This window comes from Macaca fascicularis, chromosome 4 (genome assembly GCF_037993035.2).
Source record: "Macaca fascicularis isolate 582-1 chromosome 4, T2T-MFA8v1.1".
NCBI lineage: Eukaryota > Metazoa > Chordata > Mammalia > Primates > Cercopithecidae > Macaca > Macaca fascicularis.
In genome coordinates, this window is record NC_088378.1 from 43428485 (window position 1) to 43441417 (window position 12933).

The 12933-nt window shown below is 45.2% G+C and overlaps 1 protein-coding gene across 1 annotated transcript; it reads right to left on the minus strand.

The window, feature by feature from the left end:
* Window positions 1-4388: 4388 nt before the first annotated feature.
* On the minus strand, window positions 4389-6784 carry CITED2 (Cbp/p300 interacting transactivator with Glu/Asp rich carboxy-terminal domain 2). The gene is made up of 2 exons (XM_005551987.5): window positions 6549-6784; window positions 4389-6088 (listed from the first exon to the last, which is right to left on the minus strand). The coding sequence occupies exon 2, from the start codon at window positions 6078-6080 to the stop codon at window positions 5259-5261; it is 822 nt and encodes a 273-aa protein (XP_005552044.1). The 5' UTR covers window positions 6081-6088; window positions 6549-6784; the 3' UTR covers window positions 4389-5258.
* Between the last annotated feature and the right edge of the window lie 6149 nt (window positions 6785-12933).

Genomic DNA, 12933 nt, shown 5'->3' on the forward strand with positions numbered 1-12933 from the left:
GCTAACCTTGCCTTGCTACAGGCTCCTCAGGAGACAGATTCCCCTGTCGGCTTTGTTCAGCAACCCAAAATGTAATCAAGTAACCACTCTACTGTAGAGGGAAGAAAGGGAAGGATTTCAGGGCTGAGCACAATGGTGATACCATGGGAAAATTCCAAGAATTCCGTGAACCGCGGTCCTCACCCCTGGTTGTGCCCCTGCCTCACTAATCTTTCAGATTAGTTCAGCCTAATGAAAACTAATAACATATAAAGCAAGTAATAATATTCATCGTCCATCTTTCTTTCATGTGCTTTTTGCTCACTCTGCAAGTTCTGACTTAGCCAAGCTGAATTCTCAGAAAGCACCACTAACTGCCTCCTAGGGCTGCTTCGTTTAGTGCTCATCTAGGGAAGGAAGTAACTGATAAGAATCCAGCTGCTAAAAAGTCATTATTTGTTCGTAGACAGTGTGGAAGAGGTCGGTCTGATAGTTTCTGTTTCCCAAGGATTCAGTTTCTCAACACAACAGACTCTTATTAATCATAGCTTTTCTTTCATTGTGTATAAATGTCAAAATATGATAGAAATTCTCGCCAGCCGCTCTCAGAATATTTTCTCACTATTTAGCATTACTTATGAGTTTAATTTCTTCCTGGGAAGGGAAGAAGTTCTTTATTTCAGATGTTTTAATATTTTTCAAAAATATAGGTGGGGCTTACTACAAGGCGAACTAAAATTATCAGCAGTATGTTATTTGATAGAAAATATTCTTGTATTTCCTTTTCCAGTTTAAATTAGAAGTATGGCTACCAGGAAAAAAAAAAAAAGGAATCATTTTTCTTCTTGCTGCATAAAAATAGGTCAAGTAATTTAAGCCAGTCCATTGCAATTAAAATTCTGACATTGCCATTGTTCCTTCTATTCTAGGGGGAGAAGACAAACAGAGCCCCTGATAATAGGGGTTCACTGGCTAAGTCATTTGATGTGCTACCTATTGTTCTCTTCTGGAGGCTCAGCCTCAACCTGCCTGGGAGCGCTGATTTTGATGATAGTGGTACAGTCCCAAAATGATAAATACCACCTCTGAAGCATGCGTTTCTGAAGAGGTGTAATGCTGCTTTCATGCTAGCAAAACAATTCCATTGCAGAGGAAAAAAATTGCCAATGGCATGGGTCCTAAATTCTTTGAATTCTAAATTTATTTATTTTTTGGAGACAATGTTATCTCCCCGGTTTATTTTAAAGTAAATTTTACTGACTCAATTAGACAAGAACACTCATCCTCATTAAAGATCCTGCAGTCCTTTCACAAGATTAGGGCTGGTGGCTTGGTCACATTCCAATGTGGATAATTGCATTCTGCATTCCTGGATATTTCCCTCCACCTTTCCAACCTCATACCATCAAATGCATTGTTATTTTCCCTTACTGCAAATCAACAGTGCTGTTGTGGAGGCGCCGAGGGTTTGCCATCCCCTCAGTTTACAGGCTAAAGCATCGGCCCAAACCACTGCTCCTTACGCTTTTAAGAGAAAACTCCTTAGGTAATGCATATTTTCAAATATGAGGCAAATCTCAATTATGCACACTTAATCATAGGTTAAGGTCTTTGGTAAGTAAAATATTCTTATTTTATAAAGGATGTTCATTTTGGAATCTTCTTTGATTTAAAAAATGTGTTGCTCGAATATGTGCTGTTTGCTCAAAGAAGAAAACAAAGTCTTCAGAAATGGTAACAAAACAAACAATAAAGAGAAAAACCTCTTGAGGAAACAGCTTTCCATTGACCTTCTAAATAAATTCCACAAGGGGGCGAAAACACCTAATGGTCCGGGGCTGCAAAGTTTTTATTGCAAAACTGGCCACCCATAATAGATTAGTGGATTAATATTTTTCTCTAAAGGATCTGGCCTTTAATGTTGACATCAATTTATAGCCATCCCAGGCGTTTACAGTAGTAAAAGTCATGGAGACCATAAACTTCACAATAGATGTCAGCCTTCTGCTACCAGTGCTCTAGCCCAGCACCCCATAAACAGTGGTGATTAGGTAACTGTTCTTCAAAGACCCATCCATAGCGCTAACGTCTTTATCAGTTCCGGCAAAGATACTGTCACAAGGATTTTATCAGGCACAAGACAGAAGTACACGTTTTTATTAATGTGGACTTATTTTTCTGACATGTAGCTATGAGGTTGCACTGCGGCTTATCATTGATCTCTTCTTGAAAATCAAGCATGGAGTGTCTATTTTTGGGCAAAGCTTAAAGAACAGAAGCTCTCTTGTATCATATTAGAACTTTTTGACAAACAGCCAAGGTACAGAGGTCAAATTTCCCCATATGCTATAAGCAACTTAGTAGGAAGCAAGACCACAAAAGGTTTTGCAAATGTCTGCCAGTAGCCGGGTGATCTAGGTCACTGTACAGGTTTCATTAATCAGGTTGTTGAAACAAGGAGTTATTTTTCTCTGCTTAAGAGACCTGCAGATATCACGCAGAATCTGCTCAATTGTCGATCAAGAAAGAGTTTTTAATGAAACAGATCATTCAAGTGAACCGGGGTGGGGGAGCATTGTATTTGTACTGAAGACAAATTGTGCTTTTTAGCCCAGCTCCTCTGTTTGAGTCCTCTGTTCTGGTAGGGATGGGCTCAAGAGCTAATAATAGTTCCTTGGGCTCTGCATCTCCACATACGTGTTCCGGCGTTTGAGCAGCAGGAGGAATTTAGTGACAGAGCAGGTGTTGTGGCTTATTCCCTGGCAGAATAAATGGTGAAGGGTGGTGGCAAGACAATTTTTTTGCTTCTTTATGCAAAAAAACAATGCCTTTAATCGCTTTCCTTTTTTCCTGGCACTAGTGAAAAAGGATAGGAGTTGCTGTATTAATATGTATGCAAACATATTTTTTCACTTGAGCCTCTGGAAAAAAAAAAAGAGAAAGAAAAACTTACTGTGAAAAAGCTTAGCCAGAAAGATTTATAGCTGATTGCAGATTTAGTATTGACATGTCTTAGCTGAAGAAAACTTCAGCTTTAACTATTACTGTGGAAATCTGGATCAGTTTTTCAAGTGGGGTAAAAAGAGTTTTGGATGATTCAGTATATTTTCAGAAATTATTTGAACATAATTTTAAATAAGAAAGTGTCAATTATAGAGGTATATAAAAAACCCAGTGGAGTGTGTGCATTTTAATTTTACATGGCCTGCCTTGGAAATAGAATTATAAAATGTAGATGATCTAAATTATACTTAAAGCAGCCTTTATGGCCAACTTACTCTCTCGTAACACTTCTAAATATCCGCTCTTCCTGATTTCTTATAAACTATGGAATTTAAGATGAGAATCGAAGTCTAAATGAAATCGTTTTTTAAAGCATTATTTGTAAGATTTTCTTCAACCTACATTTTTTACTTCCCCTAGTAAGTTACGTATAAAAGTCTGTATTTGTTCTTGAAGGTAGGTGTGTTGCTCTTATAAACATAAAATAAGCCATGGAAACATGAAGGAGAAAAACAAAATTCCTTCTCCTTCCACCTGGGATAATTTGAGATTTTCACACTATTTTTCCTTTGCTTGATTATATAAGGCAAAACTTGACACCCACTTAGTTGTAGCTATGGTCTTCTTGGTAAGTCATCTATCTAGGTAAAATTAAAATATTATTTTTAGGTGCTTTGCATCCCATGCATGCAACAGGAAAAGCTCAGAATTCAGGAGAACAGGGCATGCTTAAGAGGGAACATCTTGTAAAGACTGTAATTTGACCTTTGAGTCAACCTGAGTACATTTTAAATATTATAGGACAAAATGGAAAGCCTCAAGGCGGAATTCTGCCCCCTCTTCCTCCCAGAACTATAAACCAGTCAGACACTGTTTCAGAGATTACCCTAGAAAATATGTACCTATCTTTGGCACTTTCGCTGAAAAATAAAACTATCATCACTGGAGATAAAGGTAGATTTGTATTTAATGCCACCCCCATCAATCAATCAGTATATTATTCCAATCTACCTCCATTTAAGTAGTTGAATCAGATATAAACAGAAACACTTGATTTTTTTTGCCTCCTGTCCATTGAAAAAGATAATGTTGAATATTGCAAACCTTTCTAACTCTGGAGTACACTTGATATGATGGCAATTAAGAAAAAAAGAAAAGCACTGTGACAACTTTGCAGCTTTTGATTAAAGCACACCAAGAGGCATGTTACAATGATAACAATGAAGCATTATGCCAATTATGTTAAATCCTGCTCTCCGCTTAAGCTCATCATGACCTGTTTTAGTGTCCTGTAATTTATCCTTTGGAATGCTTACTCTCATCAATAAGGTGTTCAACTCAAAGACGGGGGAAAAAAGCCACCAAAGGTAACAATCACTCCCAAATGACTTCTAGAAAACAAGTTATTTCTTAACTTTTTATTGACATTGGCAAATTAAAATAGAATAAATTAACAAGTATTTTTTCAAAAAAATGTTTTGTACAAAAATACTGTCAAAATTTCCTAAAAAGCTTTCAACACAGTAGTATCTTTTCATGTACTGAATATAACTATTAGCACAGTGTCAAAATGTTGAAGACAGAAACAAAATAAAAATCTGTGAAATGTTTGCCACTGACGACATTCCACACCCTATTATCATCTGTACATATGGGGGTGGGGGGTGGGCAGGGGGGACAGCCAACTTGAAAGTGAACAGTATGACTTTTCCTGATCCAGAACAGTTTGGCCCACATCTGTTTAATCTTCCAGTTTAGCATATTTTAAAAATTAGTCTGTACTCAAATGCATAGTTAAAAAAATGAAGCGAGATGGCAGAGTTTGTGCAGTAATATCTGCCCTTCAAAGTTCATGCAACCAACTAATGCAATTTTTCCTTTCACTCGTAAATCTGAATGCAGTTCAGTCATTTGAAACCATCTACAAAATCCACAAGATTAAGCAGTTTGCCAAGATTAATATCTAACAGTTGAGCACTGGAGAAAGTGAGGGAAAGGAGTAAAAACAAACAACGAAAAAGACCAAGTTAGCTAGATATTTCAACTACATAAGGGAGGTGAATGTCAAGGCTACAAAAACGAAACAAAAACAGGAAAAAAAAAGTGGCAGCAATTTTTTTTAAACCAATTTGTACAAGTTTATAGTTTACTTTGTTTCCAAGTTCTCAAACCTTTCAAGATCTGAAAAGTGAGATACTGTGTCTAAGGGAATGTTTCTTTTAATTCACACCGAAGAAGTTGGGGGTTTGATTTCTTTCGCCGGGGTTTCGATCGAGTCAACAGCTCACTCTGCTAGGCTGCTGTTTGCACACGAAGTCCGTCATAAAATCAAACTCGTTTTGCCCCAGCCAGAGTTCGGGCAGCTCTTTGATGCGGTCCAAACCCATTTCTATCACCAAGGACATAAGAACTTCCTCGTCGATGAAATCAGTGTCTATGACATTGGGCGGCAGCATTGCAGCAGGGACGTGGGCCACGGAGGCGGGCATGTTGCTGCTGCCGCTGCCGCCGCTGCCGCCGCCGCTGTTGCTGCTGCCCGCGCCGCCGCCCGAGCTGCCGCCAGAGCCGCCGGGGGTGCTGCTGCCGCCCGAGCCGCCGGGGGTGCTGCTGCCGCCGCTGTGCTTGGGGTTGCAATCTCGGAAGTGCTGGTTTGTCCCGTTCATCTGGTGGCCTGCAGCAGGGTGCAAATCCGGCATGTAGTGGTTGTGGGGGTAGGGGTGATGGTTGAAATACTGGTTGTTGAGCTTCTGCAGCTGCATGCTGGCCGGCAGGGAGCCTCCCTGACTGGCCACCGGGGGGCCCATGAACTGGGAGTTGTTAAACCTGGCTGCGGGGGCCAGTGCGCTAGGGGGGTGCCCTCCGTTCACAGTCCCCGGCCCCATCGCATGCCTGATGCCGCTCGTGGCATTCATGTTGCCCGCGCCGTAGTGTATGTGCTCGCCCATCAGGGCGTTGAAAGCGTGCTGGGGCTGCTGCTGCTGGTGGTGATGGGGGCTCGGGAACTGCCCCATGCCCATGCGGTGGGCAGGGTGGTGGTGCAGCCCATTGGTGCCGTCGGGGAAGCGCCCGTGGTTCATGGCCATCATATGGTCTGCCATTTCCAGTCCTGGAAGTGAAAAGGGCAGACGATGAGACCCGCGCCACACGTGTCGCCCACCACAGCGCACCCCACTTTTGCCCGCCTCTGCCCCCCAGGATTCCCGGGCGCACGTCGGCTGCAAACCACCACCCCCAAGATCCCACTAGCAGCCGGTGCACCCGGGCTCGCCACCACGGAGGAGCTGCCACTCATAACACAGCCGAGCGCTGCATAAACAGCCCCTTCCCCTGCGATCGGGCGGGGGGACCCGAGCCCACACCCCCTCTGCTCCCCGAAGTGGCCTAATAAAGGAAGTGCCCCGTAGCCCTGCCGCGAACTTCAGGCATTAAATCAGCCCTCCTCATCCTGTTGTTGCACATCCTGTTGTTATTCCCCAGCTTCACCTCACGCTCTTCCTCCGGGCAAACCCTGCCCTCGGAGGACTGGGCTGGCAGGAGCCCCAGCCAGCTTCGCCCGTCGCGCTTACCTTCCGTTTTTGCGATTTCTGCTCCGAAGACCGAGGGCGGGCTCGTCGGGTCCAGGACCGGCTCAGCAGCACATAGAGGGGGCCTTCTTGGCGTGCAAAACGCTTCGCTGTCGCGATGTCGGCGCCGAGGTCTCGCAGCGGCCGCTGGGGCAGATTCGGAGCCGTTCCCTTTTATTTCCCCTCCGCTGCCCTCACAGCTCGGCAGGACCGCCCGGCAGCTGCCAACAATGAGCTGTGTTTCTTAGGGCTTTGGCCACAGTTAATATAGGCATTTCAGGAGGGGCGGAGCGAGAGCCTCCAGGGCGGGCGGCGCCAAGACGCGGATTCCGGAATGCCGCGGACACCCTGGACCGGGTCTGGGAGCCGCGTCCCCGCCACCCGCGGCACGTGCGCAGAGGCTGCGGGACCCAGGGACCGCCCCGTCGCCCCGTCGCCTCCCGACTCTGGTTTCTTCCCGGCCCAGAAACGCGAGTTTAGCTCAGCCACCCCCGAGGCATGGGGGAAATCCTCCCCGGCCGCCCCGCCCGAAGGTAGCGCCTGCCCGGATAGGAACGAGGAGAGCTCACCGCCCCACTCTGGTTGGAGCTCCCCACCCCCAGCTCTCTCACTCGGCTCACAGCGATCCGGCCGGCCCTCTACGGGAAAAGGGGACTCGCCCAGCGCCCCCGCCCGCCAGAGTGCCCTTCTGCCTCCCCGGTTTTGCAAAAGCTTCCCCAGACTGCGAAGAATGGCTGTGCTTCCTCGAGTTGGGTTTTAAAGACCTGGACAAATAATGCGCCCTTTCCTGAGTCCCCTTTCCTAGGCTGTGCCTTTGTGTTTTCATACGGGCAGTGGGTAGACCTACTCTAGATCACCGCGTGTAGATGCATTTTTTTCCTCCACTCCTTTCAAGGACAGGAGCTGGGGGCGGGGAGCGGCAGCGGCTGCAGGTGGACGGAGAGCGCTTGCGGGCCCGGCCAACCCCGCTCCCGCGCCCTGGAATTCCAGTCCGCACTTTCGGGCCCACCCGCCGCTCCCGGGGTACGTGTGCTTCTGCTAAGTTTGCGTTTGCAGCTCTTGGTAGCTTTGGCATCCGAGCTGAGGCGTCTCTGCTCTGTAAACAAACTCAGCGATCCTCGTCCCCAGATCCACCTTTTTGCACATACACAGTTACTTGCTTCTGCTGTTGCCCTGGATCCGGGAGGTGGGGGTGTGTGCAAACTTGCACAGCCTCCCTCCGGGCTCTGCCTGACGGTTTGGGGTTGATTTAGAAGCAAACGGGTTTGTAATTAAGAAATTCGAGGGCTGAGTAAGGCTGCTGCTGCTGGAAAAGGAAAACAAATAGATAACATGGTAATCGCTTTGTAAATAAAGTCGTTCTGGAGGTGGGCACGTAGCTGCACGTCCCGGATGGCACCACGCGCACACACACGACTGGGACTCTTCCTTTTCAGTGAAATTGTTCAGTGGGGCAATAGGCGATAATAATAATCTTGCTTTCAGAACGCGGTACAACGAGCCTGGTCGCCCGTTTGGTTCATTGACTTGCAAATAAAACCCTTAACACAGGTCTGGGCTACTACCCAGTCGGAGCTCTCTGGTTTTCTCACATGGGGAAGCCGAGTTGTTTCCCCAACACCATGATGGGGCTGCTCTGAGCTTTCATATTGCTCTTTATGTGGTAAAATCGAGTTTAGCGCTCCGAATAAGGACTTCTGGGCAGTTGTTCTTCATAACTCGATAGCCATTGAAGACTTCCTGCTGCGAAGAGCGAGTCCGCCTCCCCGCCCCCCTCGTCTTTTTCCCCCTTCTTGCACACGAGACTTTTAAAGGCCCTATTTCTTGAGGTCTGGAAATTCTGATACATCTCCCCGTTCAGGAATTTGCAAAAGAGACCCAATCCTGATTACTTTCGTCTATGACCCCTCTGTCTTTTCCTAGTCAGGCATATTTTTTTAAATGTTATTCCTTTTTGTCTTTTCTTCTTTCCTCTTCCAGGGTCTCCGGCAAACCATGCATGCAAATAATTTTTAAACCTCAAAAATATTTACTTTTTAGAGATACAGGCACAGGACACATTGCATTGTTAGTTGCAACAATTCCCTATTCTCCTAACCTCCCACCACCTTTGCCTGTAGGTCAGGACATGCAGTTTACCGAATCAGAGGCTTAGGTACCTGAAGGGACCACTTCCTATAAAAAAACAGATTCTAAAATATTGGTCAACCCCAGCCTCAAAAATCACGGGATTGTTTACTTTCCCTTCTTTATACCGCAAGTGTTTTTAGACACAAGGAACAGCTTTTGAATGTCTAATCTAAATTCCTCTTGCAATCACTAAGGAAAGGTGGAGCTCCATCCAGCTCCCGTGGTTCTACCTACTATTGGGAAATCCCTGGAAAGGTCACCTGCCCATCCCCCACCCCTTAAAGGAGAACAAAATAGTTCTGGGACCAGCTGGTTGGAACATGGCATGCTTTGTTCATTTATTCTCATCCATCCGTTGAACGTGCTCCAAGTGCCAAGCGCTTTCTTGGTGCCTGGAGATACAAACAAGATAGGAACTCATGGTCACGGGGAGAAAACTGACAAACAGGCCTTGAACACACTATGATAAATGCCACAACGGCATTGAAAGAAAGGGCTTTGGAGAGCACATAGGAGGGACACCTACCCTGTCCTGGGGGCTTTGGGAAGGCTTTCCGGTGGAGATGGTGACTAAGGGAAGGCCTCAAGATGAAAGGAAGTTTCGTCCCATTAGGAGTGGAGTGGAAAACTTATGGTTAAGGAGTTAATGCAAAGATGAGAGAAACAAGGTTGGACAAATATGCTGGGGCCGGATGCCAAGGGCATTGTGTCCTCAAGCTGAGAAATTTTGCTGTATCCCAAAGACAATGGGAGGCAGGTAAAAGCTTGCGAAGCCATGAGATAGGAAAGATTTGGGTTTTAGAAAGATCAGGGCAGTACTGTGGAGAATGGTTAGAGAAAGTAAGACAGGAAACAGGAAGTCCAGTTAGGGGGCATTTACAGTAACCCAGGGCTCCCAGAAGTTCTGTGTAACTAGTGTTTATCCTGTGAACCTGGGTGAGCGAGTGAGTGGTCTGTCTGTGGCCCTCACAGATGGCTGTATTTGTTTCCCAGAGCTGCCATAACAGAGTACTATTTAGGTTGGTGCAAAAGTAATTGTGATTTTTTTTTTTTTTGCCATTGAAAGTAATGGCGAAAACCGTAATTACTTATGCACCAATCTAATACAAACTTAAGGCTGATCAAGCTTTAAACAACAAAACATTGTTGTCTCACAGTTCTGGAGGCTAGAGGTGCAAGGCCAAGTTGTTGGCGGGGTTGGTTCTGAAGGCCTTGAGGGAGAATCTATTCCATGTCTCTTTCCTGGCTTTTGGGGGTTTTCCACCATCTTTGGTGTCCCTTGACTTGTACATGTATCACACTGATCCCCACCTTCATCTTCATGTGACTTTTTCCACCCCCCTGCCCCCTTGTATGTGTATCTCTGTGTCCAAAGTTCCCCTTTTTACAAGGACTCTGGTCCTTTTGGATTAGGGCTTCTCCTACTGGCCTCATTTTAACTTGATCACCTCTACAAGCTCTTGACTCCAAAGAAGGTCATATTCTAGAGGTTAGAACTCCAACATATCTCCAAGATATTTTTGTGGAGATGCAATTCGACCCATAACAGTGGTAAATAAACTGAGTAACAGAAGACCCCTGCTGCTAACAGAGAAAGTTGCCAGCTAGAACTCTCTTCCCAGATGTCCTACTGGCCCATATTCTCATTTTTTCATGTCTCTGCTCAAATATCACCTCAACAAGCTCTTCCTGACTATCCTACCCAAATAGCAATATCTCTCTTGTTTCCTTGCCCAGCTTTATGTTTCATCTTAGTGTGTCTTCCTGCCTAACATGCTGCATGGTAAATTGACAGTTTACTGCCTTCCCCACTAGAATGGCACCTCCATGAGAGCAGAGACCTAGCCTGGTTGTTCACTCAGTGTCTGAAACAAGCCCTGGCAGGTATTACTCTGATGGGTGAATGCAAGCCCTGGCAGGTATTAACTGATGGGTGAATGCATGAATAAAATATGGCATTGGCACTATGGGAACCCCAATGAGGGGCCAAGGAAGACTTTCTGGAGAAGGTTACTCTCAAGGCTGGAGGTGGACCAGGTGCAGTGGCTCACACCTGTAATCCCAGAATTTTGGGAGGTTGAAGTGGGAGGATCACTTGAGCCCAGGAGTTTGAGACCAACCTGGGCAACATCTTGAGATCTTGTCTCAACAAAATAAAATTAGAAAATGAACCAGGTGTGGTGGTGCATGCCTGTTGTCCTAGATGCTGAGGAGGCTGAGGTGGGAGGATCGCTTGAGCCCAGGAGTTCGAGGTTGCAGTGAGCTATAATCGTACCACTCCACTCCAGCCTTGGCAATAGAGTGAGACCTCCATCCCTTCTACCTCCAAAAAAAGGCTGGAGGTAGAAAAATCAAGTGGAAAAGGAGAACAGCAGCTTACCTTTGTCTGCATCGTGGCAGCCACTTGGGCAAAACTGTTATCTGTTTGGGAAGATGACTTACCTGGGCATCACTGGCTGCTGAGTAGTGGACAAAGGTCCCCATTGGTGGGAACTTTTGTCTGAAACAAGTTTTTAGAGGTGAGTCTCTGGCTTTAGCTAAAACCTGAATTGAGAAAAGGCTGACTGAAGGGCCCAGCTTCAAAAAATATAGTGAAAGAGCTCATACTTGTGTGGTGGAGCTGGGGAAGGGGGTGGGGTGAGATTTAACACTGTATTTTGTACTTTATTTAAATTATCTCAACTGGGTGCAGTGGCTTATGCCTGCAATCACTAGCACTTTGGGAGGCTGACGTGGGAGAATTGCTTAAGCCCAGAAGTTTGAGACCAGCCTAGGCAATATGGCAAAACCCCAGACTCTACAAAAAATATAAAAATTAGCTGAGCATGGTGGCTCGTGACTGTAGCCCCAGCAACTCAGGAAGCCAGGAAGCTGAGGTGGGAGCATTACTTGAGCCAGGAGGTCAAGGCTGCAGGTCGAGGTCGAGGTCGTGCCACTGCACTCCAGTCTGGGTGACAGAGCAAGACCCTGTCTCAAAAAGAAATAAAACCCAAAAAACAAAACAACAAAATGAAACAAAACCCTAAAGCTCACTTAATCCTCAATGTAAGGAGTAGGGATTAATTTCATCACTTTAGTAAGGAGGACTTTGAGTCTCAGAGAATCTTTTAAAAATAAAAATAAAAACAATGAAAAACATGGCCACCTTCTCAGAGGGAGAGGAATAGAGAAAAGAGGAGAGAAGTAGCCAGAGAGTCTGTTAATACATGCATATAGGACAGAGGCCCTATATGCAACCTGGTGTTATCTGCAAATTGAATAATGTCTTACATGTGGTATATATGTCAAACTGAGATGTGAATATCACTTTTAAACATGTAAACTTGGTTCTAATTCATAAAATACAAATTCACTTGAACTTATTACCAAACTCATAATAGTTTTTCTGTCTTTAGGTATTTTTTCATTCAAGAAAAATATAGCCATTATCATGTAGAAGTCAATGAAATGTTTGTATTAAAGGGTCTTTGAATTGATGAAGTTGGTACTATCCCGCTTGAGAATTTGATTAAAATAAATATTTTAGGATGTCATTCCTGGAGTTCTTGATTCAGCAGGCTGACAGTGGGGCCTGAGAAGCTATATATATTTTTTAAAAGCTCCCAGTTGGTTTTGATATTTAGTTAGGTTTGCAAACAGCCAACCTTGTTTATAGGTTGATGACAACTGGATTCATTCTCACAGGGTTCATGGGTGTATTATGAACCTGGTTCACCCTCATAATGTCCAGTTTCCCTGAAGTGCCACCCGTTTCCTCCCCGCCTCCCACCCACGACTGGAATTTTGCCCATCTTTGAAGGCCCAGTTCAGATGACATTTCCTCTTTTTTAGTCTCCCCTGATCCCCTAGATGGAAAGAATTCTGGCTCCTTGGTGCTTCCAGGGCAGTTTACTCAGATCTTCCTTTATGACCTATTTTGACTTGATTTCTGGGTATTTGTGTTTTCCTGTAACCTTCCCTGTGATGGCAGAGGTTCCCAGGTGAGCTCCAAGGGGCTGCAAAATGTCGTGCACAGAATAAGGTCAATCTTCAACAGATGTCTCTCGACTTACCATGGAGTCACGCTCTGACAAACCCCAGTTCTATAAATTGAAAACATCATCAGTCAAACCATCATAAGCCAGGAGCATGTGTATAAGTTTGCTAGGGCTGCTAGGGCTGCCATAACAAAATATCGGCCTGGGAGGCCTAAATAACAGAAATGTATTTCCTCACAGTTCCGGAGGCTGGACGTCCACGATCACAGTGTGAGGACCCC

Excerpts from the sequence above, each read along its gene's own strand:
- CITED2 (XM_005551987.5), bottom strand. The coding sequence starts at position 6,080 with ATGGCAGACCATATGATGGCCATGAACCACGGGCGCTTCCCCGACGGC.